This window comes from Bos indicus x Bos taurus, chromosome 22 (genome assembly GCF_003369695.1).
Source record: "Bos indicus x Bos taurus breed Angus x Brahman F1 hybrid chromosome 22, Bos_hybrid_MaternalHap_v2.0, whole genome shotgun sequence".
Classification (NCBI taxonomy): domain Eukaryota; kingdom Metazoa; phylum Chordata; class Mammalia; order Artiodactyla; family Bovidae; genus Bos; species Bos indicus x Bos taurus.
Window position 1 is genome coordinate 1753289 of NC_040097.1, and position 22397 is coordinate 1775685.

The 22397-nt window shown below is 57.6% G+C and overlaps 1 protein-coding gene across 1 annotated transcript in view; it reads right to left on the bottom strand.

The window, feature by feature from the left end:
* Nucleotides 1-8453: 8453 nt before the first annotated feature.
* The window catches only part of EFCC1 (EF-hand and coiled-coil domain containing 1), a 30144-nt gene continuing 16200 nt past the window's right edge, over nt 8454-22397 (bottom strand). The window contains exons 4-9 of the mRNA XM_027523674.1: nt 18045-18202; nt 15593-15749; nt 14281-14503; nt 12684-12824; nt 11080-11149; nt 8454-10124 (exon numbers count right to left, since the gene is read on the bottom strand). Coding sequence (XP_027379475.1) covers nt 9988-10124; nt 11080-11149; nt 12684-12824; nt 14281-14503; nt 15593-15749; nt 18045-18202 — 886 coding nt within the window. The 3' untranslated portion in view covers nt 8454-9987. The remainder of the gene's footprint in view (nt 10125-11079; nt 11150-12683; nt 12825-14280; nt 14504-15592; nt 15750-18044; nt 18203-22397) is intronic.

Genomic DNA, 22397 nt, shown 5'->3' on the forward strand with positions numbered 1-22397 from the left:
GCTCCCTCTTCCAGAGCTGCCTGGGTGGCCGGCCCGGCTGACCACAGGCTTTTCCTGGGGGGAGACGGGGGCCTTCTGCTCCCTGACCCGTCAGGCTCCCTGCCAGGTCCCCCGCCCGTGCCCACAGAGGCCCCTCTCGGGCTCCTTCCATCTGTGAACGTGCTCATGCCCGCTTTGTCCTGTAAAATCCCCGTGTGTGTGTGTGAGTACATGTGTGTGAGTGCATGCGTGTGTGCACGCGTGTATGTGAGTGTGTGTGCATGCATGTATGAATGCATGTGTGCGCACGTGTGTGCATGTGTGTTTATGTGAGTGTGTTGTGTGTTTGTGTGCATGTGCGTGTGTGTGAGCGTGTGTGAGTGTGAGTGCGTGCGTGTGCATGTGAGTGTGTGTGTGAGTGTGTGTGCGTGAGTGCATGTGTGTGCATGTGTGTGAGGGTGTGTGTGTGTGTGTATGTGTGTGTGCATGCACCGGCCCTGCTACTGCACAAGGGGTTCCTGCTCCTGGAGGAATTCCTAGGGTGGCCCGCACCAGCCCGAAGCCCGACCTGGGGAACCCACTGCGACCTCAGGGCTGGGCCTGTGCTGGGTTCACCAACAGCTGACCCTGCAAGAGCCAGGTGCGCAGGGGCCCGAGGTGCCGCAAATTGCTGTCGCCCCCACCTTCATAGGGCTTCGTGACAGCAGAGAAGAAAACCTGAGCTCTGAACCCAGCCCCTTTCACGGGTTCACGGTCACGGCTCCTGCCCCCTGCCCCCTTCTCCCGACCCTCCCCATGGATGGCAGATGCCTAAAAGCAGCCCTTCTGGAAAGCCCGCCCCGCCCACAACTGCCTACACGTGCTGCGCTCTTCCCGCCTCTTCCACCAGGACACACCCTGCGGGACCTCAAATCATGTTCACGTTTTGTCTGCAACTTAGACAGCATATTAAAAAGCAGAGACATTACTGTGCCAACAAAGGTCTGTCTAGTCAAAGCTATGGTTTTTCCAGTAGTCATGGATGGATGTGAGAGTTGGACTATAAAGAAAGCTGAGCGCTGAAGAATGGATGCTTTTGAACTGTGGTGTTGGGGAAGACTCTTGAGAGTCCCTTGGACTGCAAGGAGATCCAACCAGTCCATCCTAAAGGAATTCAGTTCTGAATATTCACTGGATGGACTGATGTTGAAGCTGGAATTCCACCTTTGGCCATCTGATGCGAAGAGCTGACTCATTGGAAAAGACCCTGATGCTGGGAAAGACTGAAGGTGCGAGGAGAAGGGGACGACAGAGGATGAGATGGCTGGATGGCATCAATGACTCCATGGAGATGAGTTTGGGTAAACTCCAGGAGTTGATGGACAGGGAGGCCTGGTGTGCTGCAGTCCATGGGGTCGCAAAGCGTTGGACACGACTGAGCGACTGAACTGAACTGAACTGAACTGATGAAATGTCTCCTTCCAGGCAGACAGGAACTTCTGAAGGGCAGGGACTCCGTGCTTTAATGCTGTTAAGACACAGCTGCACCTGCATGGCGCAGGTGCAGGAAGCGTCTGTAAGGTTTGCAGACCACCTCTCCTCCCGCTCCGGTCAGTCCGTTTCTCTCTGGACCGCCGTCTCCCAGGCGCCCACTTCTGCCTCTGGCGACAAAGGTCTGACCGCCTCCTCGAGTCTTCAGGTTAAAACCAGGTCCCCCTCTGCAGCACGCCATCACCAGCTCGTGGCCACCGGCAGGTCGGCCTCAGCCCCTCTGCCCGCCGCACGCCTCTCTCCTCCTGTGCCCTCCATCCCAGGGCAGGGCCTCTTCCAGGAAGCCCTCCTGGAACGACTCCCACTGCCAGCAGACCGAGGCACCGCTGTCTGCCGTGCGTCTGCCCCCTCACCCCCCGGGGTAAGTGTCCTGGGCGCTGTTTACAGAGCAGGCGCGGCTGAAACGAGCAGGGCTGTTAGGTGGCTTCAAACCTGGTGGGAGAGCCTTTATGTTTTCACTGCTTCGTAAGGCAGGCTGCGGAAGAAGCCCTTTATCTTGCGGCCAGGACCCTGCCTTATCCCCTGGAGCAGCTTTCCTTCTCCTCTCCAGAGATCAAGATGCTGTGACCCCCAGCTTCTCCGCTCTCACTTTTAGCCTGTGTACCCCACCCCAGAAGCCCTCCTAGAGTCCCAGGGCAATCTTCACCTAAGCCCATTGCACCTGTAACCTGTGCCCACGGATTCGCCGGAACCCTGGCGCATCCTCAGGCCGCCAGAAACCGTAACAGGGGTCCCCCAAGTTGTTTGGCAGGAACCTGGAGTCAGGGACTCCATGGACATGAGTTTGGGTAAACTCGGGGAGTTGGTGATGAACAGGGAGGCCTGGCGCGCTGCATTCCATGGGGTCGCAGAGAGTCGGACACGACTGAGCGACTGAACTGGAGTCGGCTAAGGCTGGTTGGGACCTTAGACCCTCCAACAGGGCTTGCCTGAAGGTCCGCTCAGTGGCCTTTGACATCAGAGGCCCCCAAACCCCGTCCTCCGAAGATGCTAACTACGCCTGAAGAAGCCTGGAGCAAAGTCTTGTCTCCAATCCCAGTTCTCTCCTCCGCGTCTCTGGCTTCAGCGGGTGAATCCCTGCGCCCTTCGCCTTCCCGGAGCCGGTTCCAGACTTGCTCCCCCGCGGCGTCTAAGCATCGCGCTGGGGGCGCGGCGGGGCGCACGCACCTCTACCAATGCGGGTGTGTCGCGGGGCCACGCAGGGCTTCCGCGTCCGGCGAGCTTCGTGCCGGCTCTGCGGCCCGGGGCGGGGGTAGTCTCAGCCCCGCTCTGCCTCAGTTTGCTGGTCTGTAAAATGGGGAGAATGAAGAGTGGGGGCTGGAGCGTGGCCGGCGTGGACCGAGGGCGCTCCCCTCCGGCTCAGCAGACACACCTGGTCGGAACCGTCTCTGCAGGGCAGGTAGGGCTGCCGCCTCCTCTAACTTAGAACAGGCATTTCCTTTTCAAAGTCCTTGACGCAGACTTTTAAAAGGGAGCTGATTCCAAGGAAGCGGTAGAGCCGCTTTGAGTACAGGTGGTGAGCAGACCCCGCGCATCCCCAAGGAGGGGCTGGGGCGAGGCAGCACCCCGCAGCCCAAGCTGCTTGGAGGCTTTGGACTCGCCTTGGCTCCACACTTCAGCGTCGCCATCTGCTGCCCAGAGAGTGAAATACGCGCTGTTTCCTTGGTCTGGGCGGGTGCGTGGGTGGGGGCATTTTCAGGTCAACACACTGGTTTTTGTTGCCAGGAGGTGAGAGAGGGCGTTACTCAGAATGTCCTTCAAAACTTTTTTTTTAAGGAGTCACAGACCATTTGAAGAATCCCAAAGAAGCTTTGCTAGAAAAAGGCAAAAGGAGAGTGGTGGGCGTGGAGGCTGTTTATAAATATCCCTTCCTCCTATTTTTCCTGAAGTCAAAGCTATGGTTTTTCCAGTAGTCATGTATGGATGTGAGAGTTGGACTGTGAAGAAGGCTGAGCACTGAAGAATTGATGCTTTTGAACTGTGGTGTTGGAGAAGACTCTTGAGAGTCCCCTGGACTGCAAGGAGATCCAACCAGTCCATCCTAAAGATCAGTCCTGGGTGTTCATTGGAAGGACTGATGTTGAAGCTGAAACTCCAATACTTTGAACACTTGATGTGAAGAGTTGACTCATTAGAAAAGACCCTGATGCTGAGAAAGATTGAAGGCGGGAGGAGAAAGGGGACGACAGAGGATGAGATGGTTGGGTGGCATCACCGACTCGATGGACATGAGTTTGAGTGAGCTTCGGGAACTGGTGATGGATAGGGAAGCCTGGTGTGCTGTAGTCCATGGGGTCGCAAAGAGTCAGACACACTTAGCGACTGAACTGGGCTGTCCAGCCCCTTCCCGCCTCTGCCCACCCAGGCCAACTTCAGGGCCGGCTGCCAGGGCAGCTGCCCAGGGCCCGCTCCGAGCCGCCCTGTGCTTGGGGGCTGCTGCTCTCTGGCCGCTGTCCTGAAGTTCTCAATGGTGGTACCTTTCACTGTCCTCTCAGTGAAGTCCCGTGGACAGTGGCCCCACCGGCACTCAGGGTGACCTCCCTGAGTCCTGGCGGCCTGCCCCTCCGGCCCCAGGCCCCCAGGCTGCCCTCGGCTGGGCGTCTTGTGTCAGCCAGTGGCTGGTGGCAGGGGACTCTGTCAGGCCTGCTCCTTCCCCAAGCGTGTTGGTGCTCTGGAGTGAGCCTGCAGTCTGCTGAGTGCCCCGGGGGCCCTTGTCCTCCTTCCAGCCTGCTGGTTATCATTGTCAGGCCTCGGACGGTTACTCATACACCTAAACACCCTCCAGAACACTCCCGAATCACCCTGTGAATGGGGCAGCATGGCTTCTCACTAGAAGTGTTTTTGCTAGCTGTTGCACAAAACAGCGTTCCCCAAGCTCACAGCTTAAGCAGTAGTGTGTTCACGTATTCTCTCAGTCCCTGGGGGGTCAGGACCTTGGGAGTGGCTTTGCTGGGCGGGTCCGGTTCCGGATACTGCAGTCAGATCCCGGCCTGAAGACCTGACCTGGGCTGCGGGTCCTGCTTCTGAGGTGTGAGCGGGCTGACGGCTGGAGGCCCTGGTTTCTTGCTGGCTGTTGACCGGGGCACGTCGCCACATGGCCTTTCTCCTAGGGCGCCTGGATGTCCTCCTGGCTCAGGGAGGAAAGCAGTGGCCCAGGCCTCTCACGGCTCATGTCCAGGGTCACACCATCAACACCTCTGTTCTCTGTTAGACCCGAGTGGCTTAGTGTAGCTCACACTCGAAGCAAAGGGAGCTGGCTTTATATCTCAAAGGGAGAGTGTTGAAGACTGTGTGCATTTTACCAGGAAATTTTCAGATTCAAATAGCTGCCTCCGCCAAGAAATTCTACAGCCTTATTGAGAAGCATTGGGAAGGGATTAATTGGTTACTAGAGCTCCCAGGAGCCTCAAGGGAGGAGAAACTTCTGGGTCGGGATCGTGGCTTGAATGTCAGGCCCAGATATCAGGGAGGCTCTGCTTTTGGTGAGGCTTTCCTTGAAACTGCACTTTCCTGCTTCTTCCTTTTTTTTAAAAAAAAAAGAGTATTTATTTGGCTGTGCCAGGTCTTAGGTGGGGCATGTGGGATCCAGTTCCTGGAGCAGGGCTCAAACCCGGGCCCCCTGCATTGGGAGCCTGGAGTCTTAGCCTCTGGATCCCCAGGGAAGTTCCCCACCTTGAGGTTTATGTACAGCAATCTATATATGTGTGACGAAGTTGCTGGTCTTTTTTTAAACAATTATTTGCTTTTGGCCCTGCTGGGTCTCTGTTGCTTTTGGCCCCTGGGGGCTTTTTCTGTGGAGGATGGGGGCAGCTCTCTAGCTGTTAGGCTGCCCTAGCTGATGGATTCCCCTGCCACCAGCCACGGACTGATGCAAGACGCCCTGGCCCGGGGCAGCCGGCTTCTTGCTGCGGTGACCTCTCTCGTGGAGCACAGGCCGTCGGGCACGTGGGTTCAGCGCCTCAGACTCTGGAGCACTGGCTCAGTAGCTGTGGCGCTCAGGCTTAGTGGCTCTGCTGTGTGCGGAATTTTCCCGGGCCAGGGATCGAATCCGGGTCTCCTACATTGGCAGGCAGATTCTTTACCCCTGAGCCACCGAGGAAGCCATGTTGCCGTCTCTTAATTTCAAACACATTTTAACTTCCCTGCATTTTTACTCCCCTTCCCTCGTAACGACTGTGGTGTTTCTGACAGCACGTCTGACATCTTTTGTGTATCCCTTGACTGCTTACTGCGGGTGTCGATTTCGCTCCTTCTGTCTTGCAGTCTGCGGGTGTCGATTTCGCTCCTTCTGTCTTGCGGTCTGCGGGTGTCGATCTCACCCCTTCTGTCTTGCAGTCTGCGGGTGTCGGTTTCGCTCCTTCTGTCTTGCAGTCTGTCGATGTCGCTGGGTGTCGATCTCGCTCCTTCTGTCTTGCAGTCTGCGGGTGTCGATCTCGCCCCTTCTGTCTTGCAGTCTGCGGGTGTCGATCTCGCCCCTTCTGTCTTGCAGTCTGCGGGTGTCGGTTTCCTCCTTCTGTCTTGCGGTCTGCGGGTGTCGATCTCCCCCCTTCTGTCTTGCGGTCTGCGGGGCCGACTAGCTCTGTCTGGGGTTGCCTTGCTGCCGTTAGTGGGTACTTGCTTCTCCAGTGAGTGTTTTCCTTTCATAAATTTCGTGTTTCTGGTTGTAGCCTCTTTTTTTTTTTTTTTTTTGCTTAGAGAAGTCTCTGGAACATCTCTTATAAAGCTGGTTTGGTGGTGCTGTAAAGCTCTCGATCTCTCCATCATATCTGAGTGAGTCTTGCCAGGGAAAGTATTCTTGGGTGGGTGTAGGTTTTTCCCTTTCATCATTTAAATATATTGAGCCCCTCCCTTCTGGCCTGCAGGTTCTGCTGAGAAGCCAGCCACTGTATGTAGCTTTTTGCTGTGCGTGCGTGTGTGTGCGTGTGTGTGTGTGTGTTTTGTCTCATCATGTGGCGTGAGGGGTCCCAGTTCTCCACCCCAGGGTCAAACCCACGCCCCCTGCAGTGCGAACCGCTGGGCCACCAGGGACGTCCCTCGCTTGCTCTTCATCTTTGGTGTTTGCCATTTTACTTACGTGTGTCTTGGTCCTTCTGGGGGCTGCTCCCCTTGGATTCTCTGTGCTTCCAGCACCTGAGTGTCCCCTTGCTTTCCCAGGTTACGGGAGTTTTCAGCTACAATGTCTTCAAATAAATTCTCTGTCCCTTTTCTTTCTTTTCTGCTGCTGCTAAGTCACTTCAGTCGTGTCCGACTCTGTGCGACCCCATAGATGGCAGCCCACCAGGCTCCCCCGTCCCTGGGACTCTCCAGGCAAGAACACTGGAGTGGGGTGGCATTTCCTTCTCCAATGCATGAAAGTGAAAAGTGAAAGTGAAGTCGCTTAGTCGTGTCTGACTCTTCGCGACCCCGTGGACTGCAGCCTACCAGGCTCCTCCTCCCATGGGATTTTCCAGGCAAGAGTACTGGAGTGGGGTGCCATCTTTTCTGCTAGGACCCTATAATGCTACGTGAGTACTCTTGATGCTATCACAGAGATCTCTGGAACTGTCCTGTTTCTCTTTTTTCTCTTCAGCTTCAGGGATTTCCACTTCTGTCTGCCCGTTCACTGACCCACCTCTTTGCATCATTTATTCTGCTGTTGATTCCTTCTGGTGTCTTTTTTAAATATGCAGTTACTACATTTTTCATCTCTGCTTGGGGGTTCTTTTACATTTTCTAACTAACTCTCACTCTGTTTATCGCTTCTTCTCCTGAGTGCTTTGATCCTCTTCATGATCACCACCTTGAGCTCTTTCTCGGGTAGATGGCCTGTTTCCGCTTCGCTTGGCTCTCCTGGGGCTGTATCTTCTCTTGGTGGGGAAATCGGGAGTGGCTCGTTGTGTTTTTCGTTCGTTTTTGTTCTGATTGTGCTGGGTCTCTGTGGCGGTCTCTGGGCTTCTCTAGCTGTGTCTCACGGGCTCAGTTGCCCAACCCGGTTCTGATCCTGCACTGGAAGGCAGATTCTCACCCCTGGGCCATCGGGGAAGTCCGACCTGGGATTTCATCCCGTTCCTTTGTTGTGAATGTGCTCCTCTGGCACCTCATTTGCCTAATTAGCTCTTTTTGCTGTCTTGTAGGTCGGTTGTCAGCCGACCTTGGCGACGTGGCCTTTCGTAGGAGGAGGGCTGTGTGCTCTCCTCCGGCCACGGTGTGCACTGCAGGGGTGCCCGTACGTGCCCGCTCGGCCCCTCTGCTGTGCCAAGCGGACTACTGTGAGCAGCCTGGGGTGTGTGGCTAGCCCCCGGTCCAGTTGGCCACCTTTTTTCTTTTAATAATGTTAGCATTATCTGGTCCCGTGGTTGCCCAGCTACAGGAGACATCTCCCAGCATCCCTTGCAGCCAGGTATGGCCAGTGGGATGAGCTTAGAGGATGTGTGAGCCGGAGTGCCTGAGCCTCCCCTCCCTGTCTCCTCCTTCCCGGGGGCCGGAGGGCCGATGCGATGCTGGTGATTAGGTTCTGCCAGGGACGACGCCCTAGGGGACGACAGAGCAACACAGCGGAAGGAACCTGGGCCCCTGGGTGGCCACGTGGAACAGAGCTGCTGTGTCGTCCACTCCCCTCTGAACCGCTACGGGAGAGAAAGTTCTGTCTTGTTTGGCCCAGAGTGTTGTGGGAGCTCGTTTATCAAGGGGGCTTAGCCTGTGCTGTAACTGATCAGACCCCAAGCCCTGGGGTCCCTAATCAGAGACAGCTGGCCGAGGTAGGAAGTGTGTGCGACATGGGCTCAGGAAGCGGGCTCAGCCCAGGAAGCAGGCTCAGCCCAGGCGTGGGTGCTGATTGCTGTGAGGTGCCAGGTAGTCCCTCAGCCTCTCTGGGCACCTCTGCATGCTAGGCCGTCTCATAAACTTGCCTCCAATGAGATGAGGGCTGTACGAGCGACGATGCACCTTTGCTTGTCAGGCAGAGGTGAGAGAAGATTTTTATTAGGAAGCTCCTGAGGGTGAGCCTTAGTGTGGTTGGAGTCTACAGGAGTCCTGCCCGCCTGCTGTCCGCTGATTCCAGGGAGCCAGAGCAGGGCCGGGGGTGCTTCAGGAATGTCTTTTCTGGTCCTGTTTATTATCACTATTATTATTTTTTAAATATGTATTTCTCTGCTTGCCTTGGGTCTTAGTGGCAGCACGCAGGGTCTTCATCGCATCACGTGGGCTCTTTGGCTGTGGTTTATGAACTCACTGGTTTGCGGCTCGTGGGCTTAGCTGTGGCATGTGGGATCTAGTTCCCCAACCAGGGATGGAACCCACATCCCCTGCATTGGAAAGCGAATTCTTAACCACTGGACCACCAGGGAAGGCCCTGCCGCTTTTATTTTTCGTTAACACACAGTAAAGCTGAGTTTTTGGAGAGGCACGCCCACTTCCATGGATCTTACTACACATGTGGACTCCTGCGGCCCCACGCGTGGCTGCGGGTCACCCTCCAGCCCTCCCTGTGGCCCTGCCCGGGACTGCCTGCTGGGCCCCTGGTCCTCCTTTCCCCGTGGCCCCTCTTCTGTGTCCCCCAGGTGACCCCTTGCTCCCAAGTCCTGCATCCTCCCGTCTGCTACCCTCCCCCTTACCTCCGGGAGGCAGGTCAGAACCCCCCCAAGGCGCCCGTTGCCTGGGAGACGAGTCATCAGGGCCCCATCCCCGATGGGCGCCTGCCCTCGCCCTGCCCTCTGCAGGGCTCCGTCCTCCTAGGCTCGGACTGCCCCCCTCGTCTGGACTCTCAGAACCCTCGTCTGCCGCGTTTAGCACGGCAGTGCTCACCAGTGTGTCTTTCTCCCCTACAAGGGTTTAAGGTTGATGGGACTGGGCAGCTTGTCTGGCTCCTGCCTGTGACCCGCGGGGCTCAGTACCTACTGGGGGCTCAGGAAAGAGGGGCTCTGGGGTCTGTACTCATGGGGCGCTTTACGGCAGCACACTTGGGCGCTCCCTGTTCCCTTGCATTAAATGCCCTTCCCCCGTCTCTTCCCATCTAAATCTAACCGCTCTTCTAGAGCTAGTTCAAGGTCACCTCCACCAGGAAGCCTGCTGTGATCACTGTCTCCTCCCTGGGAGTTCCCCCAGCCCCATGTCCAGCCTTCAGCACTTCCAGGGCATGGGTAGTGTCCTGAGTGGAGTGCGGGGCACCAGGTCCCTGGAGCAGTCACGCCGTGTGGACGAAGAGGACACCGCTGGGAAGGGAAGAGATCCTGGGAGCCCAGGGAAGGGATTCTGGACTGAACCGGGCAGAAAAGCAGGCACCTCGACTCCAAGGGCAGGGGGCTGGCAGCGGGTACAGGCTGATCCAGCAACCGTCGGCAGCGTGCATGCTGGCAGCAGGAATGTAGGCCAGGAATGAGGAGCCCAGGGAAGGCGTGGCTGCCAGGCTCTGCGCTTGAACCGGTGTCAGAAGGAGCTGGTGACCCCAGGGTTCTGAGGATGTGATGGTGGCCAGGCTGCCCACAGGCCGGGCCAGCAACCTCAGCCGGAGATGGGGAAGGAGTGGGTAAGGGCCGGGGCTGTGGAGGCAGGGGCCGAGGGCTCTCTACGCAGGAGCTCACAGCCAGCCAAAGCTCGGTGCAGGGCTTCCAGCACGGCCAAGGGGCCAGACGGCCCGTCTGGAGAGAGAGCGGGCAGCAGCGGGTCATCCTGTTCCCCGTGGCCTGCAGGCCTGCCCGCCCTCCCCCCAGGCCCTCCCCAGCCTGGCCACCCTCTCCCTCTGAGGACCCCGGGGAAGGCAGCTTCTACTGCCCAGTTTCTGAACTCCTCCTTGATGCCCGGGCCAGTCAGGGCACTGGATGCACCCGAGCCCTGCCCAGCAGTGCCCGGTGAGGCCAGTGAGCACAGGCTCATCACCAGTAAGCCTCCCCTCCTGATTTCACCGGGCACAAGCTGGCCCTGATGAAATTGTGCTGCCCTGAACTTTGAACAACGGGGCCACGTGGCCTGGTGCTTAAGGGAGAGGCCTGAGGTCTAAGTCGGCTGACCCTTGGCCCCTTGGTGCCTCAGTCTCCCCATCTGTGGAATGGGTGTGATAATAGTCTTTCCTCCACAGCAAGCCCAGGGCTAAACCGGCAGTAGGGAGCTGCCTGGCTTCCTCGGAGTCTGGCCACACTGGCTTTTATTTGGCCTTTTCCCTGAAGTGTCCACTCCCTGTTCTTCTCAAATAGCACCTTCAACTCCCTGAAGCCTGTTCCTGACTGTAGCCTTTGCAGGTGGGCTGGGCAGGACTGTGTGTGAGTCGCTCAGTCGTGTCTGACTCTTTGCGACCCCACGGACTGTAGTCCGCCAGGCTTCTCTGTTCATAGAATTCTCCAGGCAAGAATTCTGGAGTGGATTGCCATTCCCTTCTCCAGAGGAACTTCCCAACCCAGGGACTGAACCCTCATCTCCTGCCTCACAGGCAGATTCTTTATTGTTTGAGCTACAGGGAAGTCTCCTGACTGTACCCTTTGTAAGTGGGCTGGGCAGGAATGAGGCAGCATCTTGCAGGCAAGACACTCAGGACAGAGGAGCTGGGTCAGGATGCTGCCCAGGCCTTGGAAGATGGGTCAGGGAGTGGGGCTCACCTACCGTGTGCGGGGTCCCTGCAAGCATCCAGCGTGCTCAGCAAAATCTTCCCCAGGGCTTTTTTCGATATGTTCTTAAAAAAAGAAATGAGACAGGGCTGGAGTGGCCATGGTTGCTAAATCTTCAAGCAATGGGTGGGACTTTGTGGCCCCTACAGGCTTCTGTGTGGCTCCCTGGGGGAAGGTACAGTCCATTCCCTGAGCCCCCCCCCCCCAACCTCAGTCCATGGTCCTTTCCTGGCCCCCATCCCTGTGATGAATGCACTGCCCAGACTCTTGGTGGGTACTGAAGCAGGGTTCAGGACCCATTTAATCCAAGATCATGTACTGACAGACCATTGTCCCTGCGCCCAAGGAGGCACTTGGGAAATGACTGTGAAGAAGAGCATTTTGATGTGTTAGCTCCTTTAATCCTTGCAACAGCTTGTTTTATTCTCATTTTAACCAGTGAAAAAGCAGTGCTGAGAAAATGAGAACTCTGCCTGAAGCCACCAGCTGGGAGGTGGAGGAACTGGTGTTGCCCCAGGCTTCCCAGCCCAGAGCTGTGCCCACGGTCCTGGGCTGCCACTCAGCACCCTCCCAGACTGAGCCCCATCAGGCTGGGCCTCAGTGCCCTGTGTCCTGGGCAGCCTGATGTGCAGGCAAGGGCCCACTTCCAACCCTGCAGACCTGGGTTCAAATCCCACATCCATCTCATAGTGGCTGTGCCATCCTGACTGAGTTTGTGTCTCTTAAGAGAACTTTTTAAATGCTTTGCTGATGCCATTTAGGAATATGGACTTCTGGGTTTTGAGTTTTTAACTTGAGCACTTTGTCAAAGAGTCACAATACTTTGCCTTCAGATTCTGTTGGGTACTCTATATAGATAAACGCGATACACAATTATTGATCGCTTTATTTCATCCTTTCTGGTCTTTGTACCCCTTCCTTTTCTTGTCTTATTGCATTGGCTAGAATCCATACGTGGAACAAGCAGAGATGACAGGCATGCTTATCTGGATTCCGATTTTTAGAAGGATTCCTTCTAACATTTCACCAGTAAGTGTGAGGTTTGTGAGAGGTAGTCGGCTGAGACTTTATCTGTTTAAGGATGATATGCACTGTTCTTAACTTGCCAAGAGGTTTTTTTTAATAATAAAAGGAGACTGTTACTGACTTTTCATCTCTTGAGATGAGTACATGGTTTTTCTCCTTTTAACCTTCAGTGTGCTGGTCTGTGTTAATCGATGTTTGATCTTGAACCATCTTTGAATTCCTGGGATAAACCCAACGAATCACCTTGTGTTCCTTTAAACACTGCCGGGTTTGGTTTGCTAATATGCTGTTTACCATTTCTGCATCCATATTTAAGTGTGACATTAGCTTATAATTTTTTCTTATGTGGGTTGTCCTCTGGTTTTGCGATCAAAGTTACATTAGCTTCATAAAATGAATTAGAGAACCTCCCTTCTCTTTCTTTACTTTCCCTGAGCTCTTTCTGTGTCTGGAAGTAGAGGCGATGCCTGCCTATGTGGGGAGAGCTCAGAGTCAGTGCCTGACGCGGGTGGGCTCCACCCCTGCGGGCCCCGCCCAGCCCTGCCCCGGGGATACCAGCTCCCATGAGCCCACCAGGTCGCGGAGCCTCTGCAGGAGCCCCAGCACGTCCTCCAGCTTCTCCTCCAGCAGGGACAGCCGCACCCTCTCCGCCTCCACCATCTGCAGCTCCTGCCGCAGGCTCTCGTTCTCACCCACCTTCCGCTGCAGCTCTGCCTGTGGGGACATCAGGGGCTCAGCAGCCGCCCTGCCACCCTCGGCCCCATGCACACAGCACCACCCCCAGGCAGGGTCCACAGCCTGCCCTGGCCCTCCCACAGGGGTCATCTCCTCTGGCCCCTGGGCCTACAGACAGAACCGCCCTGTCTCCCCAGGGAGGGCGTGGAGGCCCAAAGAAGCTGCACGCCTGGCCCAAGGCCTCTCAGCCAGCCAGGCTGATGTAAGAACATACATGCTTCCTTTTTGGCGGAAGGACTCCATCCTTCCTTCTCTTCTCCATTCATCTGCTTGTCCTTTCTAAATTGTTTTGGTTGCAAGCAGCAAGCTAGTCTGGCCAGCTTGAGCTGAGGAGGAATTCACTGCCAGGCTAGTGGCTTGTCCCCAGAATGGGTCGATGGCTGGAGGATGTTGAGGGCTGGGGGCATGGAGGATGAGGCAGGAGAAGCAGCTGGAGACTCCTGTCTGGGGGCTGCAGCTGAGAACACTCTCCAGCCATCCCCCACCTCCCTCGAGACAGGAACCCCAGGAGAGGGGCCCGACTGGCCCAGCCTCAGTCACCAGTCCAGCCCTGGCCAGGCGGCATGGACGCTGCTGCTCCCTGCAGAATACCAGGGGGAGAGGGTGGCGAGTTGCAGAATGCCACGTGAACACCTGCCTTCTAAAGCAGGGATGGGGGGAGTGAGGCAGCCCCTGCTCCTGACAGCGATGGAGGGAAAGAGAAGCAGCTGAAGGTGTGGCGTCCTTGGGCAGTAGACAGAGTGCAGGGCCTGTGGACTTGGGAGCGCAGCCTGAGGGTCTCAGGAACTGAGCTCCCCACCCTCCTCCCCTCCGCAGCCAGTTCTCCTTGGGGGAGGCGTCTCTCTTCCATTTCATCTGGCTTTGATGGAGCTGCCAATCACGGGGCCCTGCCCACCTACCACAGAGGACTGGTCCAGGTATGGGCACGTGACTGAGGCCGACCATTGGCGTTCTTCCCTGAGCTTTACTGTACGGGGCTCTTATTGTTCCTCTGGGGGTTTTAAGTAGGCTGATGAGAGCCTAAAGCTGCCTGGGGCCCTGCTCTCCCTCACCCTACCACACGGAGAAAGTCCCTCTATAGCAGGGGGAGGTGAGGCCAGCACCCACGAAAAGAACGGAGCAGATGGATGGGGGTAATAGAATCTGAGTCCCTGGATCCAGCTGTGCCTGAAGCTCATCTTAGCTGTTCTTTTGAAACCATGCTCCCAGTTCCATCTGGTAATAAATTCCTGGTTTTTTCCCTTGAGCTGATCTGAGATGGATCCTTTAATGTGCAGCCAAAATATTTTTCATTAGATCTAAATCATTTCCTCTCAGAGCCTTGGTTTACCCATCTGTGAAGGGGGCACAGGACTTGGCTGAGATAGCTCACAGTCCTTCCACCCGTAAGAGACTAGCCACTGGTCTGGCTCCCAGCCTCTGGGGCTCTGCTGACCTCCTCCTCAGGCGTCCTCAGAGTCTTTGCACCACAGCCCCGGGACCCCAGCTGCTCCACCAGCATGGCAACACAGGTCTCCAGCTGCCCCAGGGCGTGGGCATGGTTGGCACCGCCCAAGTGGCTGCAGTAAGTCATGAGCTTCTTGGCCGTCTGGTCATCGCACCTGCAGTGAAGGAGAGTACTGGCACAGGGGGGGCTGCTTTCCAAAGTCTGTTCCAGCCTGCAGGTGGCGGGAATGCGTTATTACCGAGTCTGTCTCCCCTGAAAGCTAGGTGGGGCCATGGCACCCCTGCCCACACCCTTCCCCGGTTCCCCATGTCATCAGAGCAAAAGCCAGAGGCCTCGCCCAGTCTGCCCGTTACCTCCCTGAGCTCCTTCCCACTCACCTTCGCTCTTTCTGCTCCAACCACAGCAGCCTCCTCCAGGCCCCTCCCATGTGCCCCAGGGCCTTTGCACCAGCTGTTCCCTCTGCCCGAAAGGCTTTCCCCTCATTTCCTTCAGATCTCTGCTCAAACAGCACCTTCTCAGTGGCCCTCCTAGCATGTCCTGCCCCGTCCTCGTCCTCACGCTTGTCACCACTCAGGAGAACAGAGGCTCCTGGGCGGGGAGTGTTGGGGGAAGCTACCTTGGTTGGTGCTGTTTGCCAGGGGCCCTCAAATTTGCCTGGCATATCATAGGTGCTTCATATGCTTGTTGACTTAACGGGTTGGTGATACAGTGACCCAAGAAAATCGGCAGAACTTTATAATAAAAGAGTCAGCGCTGCCCCCCCACCCAACTCCCATGGAGTGCCTGCCAGGATCGGTCCCCATGGGGGCATTTTATACCCTCAATGGTGAATCCTCACAAATCCTCTGCCAGGCAAGTGTTAGTGCCCCATCTTAGAGACAGGAAGCCTAAGGCTCAGAAGTCAGGTGACTTGACCGGGGTGGGGGGCGGGCTTAAGTGTTGAGAGCAGTGGGTTAGGAAAGGGTCTGACACGTGGCGGGGGTCACACTCGAGCTGTGGGGCAGGTCCGGGGACCCGTGGTCACTGGAGTGAGGATCAGGGGGAATTAAGCCACCAGGAAGTGTGCCCTCGCTCAGCTCATTTCTCCCTGACACTTGCCCAGGGCCATCGGCTCGACCAATGGATCCGGGGACCGAGCGTGAAACAGCAGGGAAGGGACCCAGCCTGGATATGAATCAGGTCAGCCTCCCACGTCCCAGGCCCATCACTGCATAGAGGGCCCCCCCTGTGCTCCCAGGATGACCGTGGGGGCCCGGCCCCCGGTATGCCCGATCCTGGACGTCCTCGCGGGAGCACGTACCCGCTCCCGCAGCCGGAGAGACCAGCCAGCAGTGCTGTGACCTCGGCCGGCAGCCGCTGCGCCTCCTGCCACTTCTCGCGGTCGTCCTCCTCATCAGAGGCGGCCTGGCCCTCGACCGAGCGGAACAGCTGCTCATCCAGCCCTGGAGAAGCACGGGCTGTGGACAGGGACAGAGGCAGGGGAGGAGCCCCCTCTTTGGGGGCCGCCCCCGACTCCCCTTGGGAGCCCTCCCACCTCTGCTCCGCCTAGGCTTAGGGTGGACATGTGAGTCCAACCCAGCAGTCAGAGCGCAGCCGCCTGGCTGCGTGACGGGTGCAGGCAGGGCTGGGGACCCCGCGGGGGCCGGGGCCGGTCGGGCCAAGCCCTGACTCAGACTTCCAGGGAGGAGGGACGCCCCTGCTCCTCCCGCCAGGGCCTGCAGGGGGTGGGTCTGGCTGCTGGGGGTGAGGGCCGCGCCTTCCGCACAGTGAGCCCCGCAGAGGCTGGTGGGCGAGGCCGGTGGGCGAGGCTGGGGGAAAGGGGCTCTGCTGACGTGGGGCTGTGCCGGAAGCCTGCTGGGGCTTGTAGTGAGTTAGCTGAACCAGAACGTTCCCGTGAACTAGAGCGGTCCAGGCCGAATGCACAATGTCCTGATGGGCACGGCCCCCGGCCCCAGAGGACCGCGCACTCAGGGGTGGGCCCGGGCACCTGTGTCTTACGAGGCTCCCGGGTGATCCTGACGGACGGGCAGGTTTGGGCACCCCTGGCCTCGGGTGTCCTGATTTTGGACACCCAGCTGGGTGGCTGCAGGGCCCCTCTGTTTGTTCTCAATAAAAAGTGTTCTAGACCCAGTAGAACCAGAATTGAGGTGACTGGTCAATACTTTTGTAATCATGTTATGGTGTTTCCAGGATTGACAATTTGATTTTCTTCCTGGGAATTTCTTGCTGCTGGGGTCTGTGTGTGTGTGTCTGTGTGTGGTGTGTGTCTGTGTGGTGTGTCTCTCTGTGTGTGTGTGTCTGTGTGTGCGTGGTGTGTGGTGTGTGTCTGTGTGTGTGTCTGTGTGTGTGTGTCTGTGTGTGGTGTGTGTCTGTGTGGTGTGTCTCTGTGTGTGTGTGTGTCTGTGTGTGTGTGGTGTGTGGTGTGTGTCTGTGTGTGTGTGTCTGTGTGGTGTGTGTCTCTGTGTGTGTGTGTGTATCTGTGTGTGTGTGTCTGTGTGTGTGTGTCTGTGTGTGTGTGTCTGTGTGTGTCTCTGTGTGTGTGTGTGTATCTCTGTGTGTGTGTCTGTGTGTGTGTGTCTGTGTGTGTGTGTGGTGTGTGTCTCTGTGTGTGTGTGTGTATCTGTGTGTGTGTGTCTGTGTGTGTGTGTCTCTGTGTGGTGTGTGTCTCTGTGTGTGTGTCTGTGTGTGTGTGTGGTGTGTGTCTCTGTGTGGGTGTGTGTATCTCTGTGTGTGTGTGGTGTGTGTGTGTGTGTATCTCTGTGTGTGTGTCTCTGTGTGGTGTGTGTCTCTGTGTGGTGTGTGTCTCTGTGTGTGTGTGTGTATCTCTGTGTGTGTGTCTGTGTGTGTGTGTCTGTGTGGTGTGTGTCTCTGTGTGTGTGTGTGTGTCTGTGTGGTGTGTATCTCTGTGTGTGTGTGTATCTCTGTGTGTGTGTCTGTGTGTGTGTGTCTCTGTGTGTGTGTGGTGTGTGTGTATCTCTCTGTGTGTGTCTGTGTGTGTGTGTCTGTGTGTTTGTGTGTTTCCGTCTGTCTCCGTGTGTGTGTCTGTGTCTGTGTGTGTGTCTGTGTGTGTCTGTGTGGTGTGTGTCTGTGTGTGTGTGTATGTATCTCTGTGTGTGTGTCTGTGTGTGTGTGTCTGTGTGGTGTGTCTCTGTGTGTGTGTGTCTGTGTGGTGTGTGTCTCTGTGTGTGTGTGTATCTCTGTGTGTGTGTCTGTGTGTGTGTGTCTGTGTGTGTGTGTGGTGTCACTATAGTCACAGCTGTCCCAGTGCCCGAGGCCAGGGCACTATAGGGCCTCTGGAGTCGTGTGAGAGGCTGGCGCCTGCAGCCTGTCCACGCCTGCCTGTAGCCCAGCCGGGAGAGCCCTGGGGCGCCAGCTCAGACAGCTTCTCTCTGCTTTCCTTGCTCCTGATGCTGCACACCCCGCAGACCCAGGCTCTGACATGATGGGCCTCTCTGTGGCCTTCTCGAGGGGTGACCAGCCAGCCCTGCTTGCATACCTCTGATGACGGGGAGCTTACTCCCTATCCGGCTCCCTGGGCGCCCGACCAACCCCCTGCATGGCGTTGACAGGAGATACGTTTCCGCGCGCTGAGCCAGAGCCCGCCTCCCTGGAACCCAGCCTCCCCCACAGGGCGTCCGCTCTCAGGCCTAGGGGCTGGGGAAGCCCAACCTCAGCAGGTAGAGGGTGGGGCTCTGTCTGGAGGCCGGATGGCGGCATCAGTGCAGACAGGACCCTGGGTGTGCAGGACAAACCTGGGCCCGGGGGTCTGCTCGCTGGGCTGTTGCCGGACCCCCAGGCTCCCTCTGGAGGGGGCTCTGGGCCTCTGGCCTCACCATCCTCGGGTTCGCTGCTCTTGGTGTCGGGCTCTGGGCTGGCTCGTGATGGGCCTGGGAGCTGGGTGCCCTCTGACCTGTGGGGCGGGGGGGAGACACAGGTGTTGAGAGGGCGGGGGCTCCGCTGGTTTCCTGCGGGAGAGTGTGGGGTGTGGGCCCACCCTCCCCACTGCTAAGGCTAAGCTGCCTGTGACACGCCTGCCAAAGCCCGTGGTGGTCTCTGCGGCTGACCCCACCAGCCTGCTACCTGATGGCCAGCATCGCAGAGTCAGCTTTCCACGGAGGACAGTCACCCAGCTTCCCTTGCAGTTAAGACATAGGCTTGTGACGCGATTTTAGCCAATGGGACTAGAGGCAAAACCCTCTGAGGAGCCTCTGTGTCCAGAGGGTGGGGGTCCTGGGTTCCCACCCCAGCCCTGCCAGAGGGACTGGCAGTGGGACTTGGGGCCCCTTTGCAGGTGGATCCCTGGAGCCGATGCCTCCGAGGTCCTCCCAGCTCCCGTTGGGTTCTCGCCCTGTGCCAGTGGGCAGAGGGGCAGGAAGCCATCGGGGGGGACCGGGAGCGCCAACCCTCTGTGTTTAATGAGCCACTAACTCTGATGATGCCCTGCATTCAGCCCCCCAGGACAAGCCAAGGATGGGGAGGTGCTCAGCGGCAATCAGTGTGAGACCCCCTGGATGCGGATTCTTGGTTCTGAGAGAAACTGGAGCTTAGGGCATATCATTTGAGGTCTAACTGGGGAGGGGACAGTCCCTCTCAACTCCAGAGGCTCAGATCACAGCCAGAAGAGAAGACACAGGATCGCTTTCTCACAAAGACTGCTGACCAAGAACGGAATAGGCTTCCTTGGGAGGTGGTGAGCTTCCTGGCAGAGGAGGTGCGTAAACAGTAAGGGGCTTCAATATGTAGAATTTTGAATAGCGTCGGAATGGGCTTCCCTGGTGGCTCAGAGGTAAAGAATCCACCTGCCATGCAGGAGACACAGGTTTGATCCCTGGGTTGGGAAGATCCCCTGTAGGAGGGCATGGCAACCCACTCCAGTGTTCTTGCCTGGAGAATCCCATGGACAGAGGAGCCTGGCGGGCTGCAGTCCACGGGGTCGCAGAGTGGACACGACTGAGCGACTAAACAGCAGCAACAGCAGTGCACAGTATCCAAGTCTTCCACTGTGAGAAACTCCTGTTTTCCCTAAATTATTTAAGGGCTTCAACAAGCAAAATGAGCTGGCGGGGACAGCCCTTATGAACAGTTTCCTAGCAGAGGCTGGCCCACGTTCCCCACATCCCCTCAGACACCGCAGTCTTTGAAGCTGGTTCCAAGGGCGACTTCCTGCATCGACACCGCATCTAATCTCTCAGCATCCCTGCGAGGTGCCAGGCGCTGCTCCGGGGCTGTGAACATGGCCTCCCACCACCCTGCCTGGATGGAGGCAGGGACCGTCCTGACCCCCGTTTCCCAGAGTGGCCGGCCCAGGCCACACGGCTCAGAAGTATAGGAACTGGGTTTACACTCCGGCCCCGCCAGGCGCAGGGGACGCTTGAGCAGTGAGCTCGGAGCCGCCCAGCCCAGCTGCCCAGCCCAGCTGCAGCCCTGGTTAGGGGGCCGCAGGTCACATGCAGCGGAGTCAGCAAGGGGAAGCGGCAGGGGCAGAGCTGGGAGAGAGAGCGCCACAGACCAGGGCACGCTCTGCAGTTTTCCAAGAGGCGAGACACAGCTGCGGAGAAACATGGGGTGTTCCTCTTGTCCAGCAGCTGGCCCTCCCGGCCTGCATGGCTGGCCCCTCTCCACGGGGTCCGTCTGCAGCCGCAGGCCCCTTCGCGTGTCACATGGGCGAGCCGAGCCATCGTCACGTTGGAACAGAGACAGCGAGCCTCCAAGCTCGTTCTCTGCCTGCTCCACGCATGTCCTGTCAGCCACCTGGCTCCCGGGCTGGGCACCTCCAGCCCTCGGCTTCTGGGAGGCGCCCATCCTCCCCAGCACCCTTTCATTCGCTCGTCCTCCACGTCCTGACCCTAAACCTGAGGACCTCATCTCTCTTCCTCATGCGCACTTGCTCTGCGAGGGCTCAGCCAGCACCCCGGCTTCCAAACCTGCCTGCAGCCCTGGCCCCTCAGATCCTGTTTCCTCATGAGCCCCTCCCCTCCGTGGCTGCTGCCTGGTCACCTCCTCCTGGAAGCCCCGTGCAATCCCCAAGGCCTCCGTGTCTTGCATCTGCTCCTCCCGTTCCCCCACTGCCCCAGAGAAGGGTGCCATCTTGGGCCTCCAAGCAGTGGCCATTGGCTTTGGCCACCTGGAGGTCGTATGGAGAGGCCAGCCCAGGGGAGGGGGTAGTCACAGTGAGGCTGTGCACTGCAGCCCGCCAGGCTCCTCTGTCCATGGGATTCTCCAGCAAGAATACTGGAGTGGGTTGCCGTTTCCTCCTCCAGGGGATCTTCCTGACCCAGGGATCAAACTTCGTCTCCTGCATCGGCAGGTGCGTTCTTTACCGCTGAGCCACCAGAGAAGCCCATGCGTGTGCGTCCGGCTGACACAAATGGCATTGCTGACTTTTCCCACCTCAACGGGTTAAGAAGACGCGTCTGTCTGTGTAGTATTCCTCGATGGACTGGCTGCAAACCCTCCCTGCAGTAGCTTGTGGAAAGCTCTGCTGGAATATTCTGGGCCTAGAAACTTGACGGTTCTTGGTCCCGGGACTGGACCACGGGGCCCGTGGTTTAACGAGGGCTTCCCATAAGAACGAGATGCCTGGGGCTGGTCCGGGGAGTGGACCTGGGGGGCAGGCGGAGGTCACCTGTGGCCCCCCTGACTTGCACCTCCGGCTTCCTGGAAGGCGCCAGCCCCAAGGTCACAGAGAGGGGACCTGTGACCGGTGAAGGGCATCTCTCCCCCGAGGCCCAGGCTGTCAGCACTTGCTGTCCTGGCCGTCTTCTGGAAGACAGCTCCGACCCAGTCCCTCTCTCCCTTCGAAATGGTTCAGCGGCTCCTACGGCCGAGAGAAGGGATCCCAGTATCCTTAACACAGCATCCACTGGGGGGCCTCCAAGGCCCAGGCTGGTCTCCGGCTCACTGCTGGTGGTGGCCTTGGGGCACGGACGGCCAGACTCACTGACCCTCTGGTCGGTCGCCCTCTGGATCCTTGATAAGCATTGCCAACACCTTACTGGGTACCGGATCCTGCTCTGTTCTTCCCCCTTAGACATGCACATTTAACTTTAAATTGAAGTCTAGTGAATGTACAGTATTATGCTAGTTCAGGTGTATAGCAAACTGGCTCAGGTGTGTGTGTGTGTAAATATATATATGGAAAGGAATATGAAAAGCCTGGAGAGGAATATGCGTGTGTACACACACACATGCGTTCTTTCTCAGCTTCTTTTCCATCATAGGTCATCACAGGCTATGAGTGCAGCTCCCTGGGCTGTACAGTTGGCCCTTGCTGTTTACCTGTTTTACAGACTGCAGTGAGTGTGCTCTGTGTGTTAATGGAAAAACTCATCTACTCTTCTGGAGAAGGCAGTGGCACCCCACTCCAGTACTCTTGCCTGGAAAATCCCATGGACGGAGGAGCCTGGTGGGCTGCAGTCCATGGGGTCGCTAAGAGTCGGACATGACTGGGCGACTTCACTTTCACTTTTCACTTTTATGCACTGGGGAAAGGACATGGCAGCCCACTCCAGCGTTCTTGCCTGGAGAATCCCACGGACGGGGGAGCCTGGTGGGCTGCTGTCTATGGGGTCACACAGAGTCGGACACTGCTGAAGCGACTTAACAGCAGCAGCAGCAGCATCTACTCTTCTGAGTAGCCCCCTAAGACAGACTTACGCTCATTCCTGACATTTCACAGATGAGCAAACTGAGGTGCAGAGCAGGAGGAGCTTGCGGAGACCCCGCGGCTCCCTTAGCCCGCTGGGTGCAGCCCACCAGGCTGGTCTCCAGCGCCCCCTCTCTTGTCTCGCCTCCCCGCCTGGGCGCCCTGAGCTCCGTGGTCTTCAGCGACTGTTGGTGTTCCCTGGAGGGTCCCAGCACAGGACGGAGCAGCTGAGGCTTGTCGGATGAATGAACGAATGAATGAGGCATGGGTGAATGACACCGTTGGCGGCAGGTCAGGCGATGAGAGGAAGAGCGGGTCAGGTGGGCACAGGCCCCGCACCTGACAGGGTTCCAGCTCCTCCCGTCCCTCTGCTCTTGGATTGTTCCAGAAAGACAGTGAGAAGGGCATCAGCGTTCAGACCCCGGGGCCGTCCCAGGCCTGCGGGTGCGGCTGACCCCCT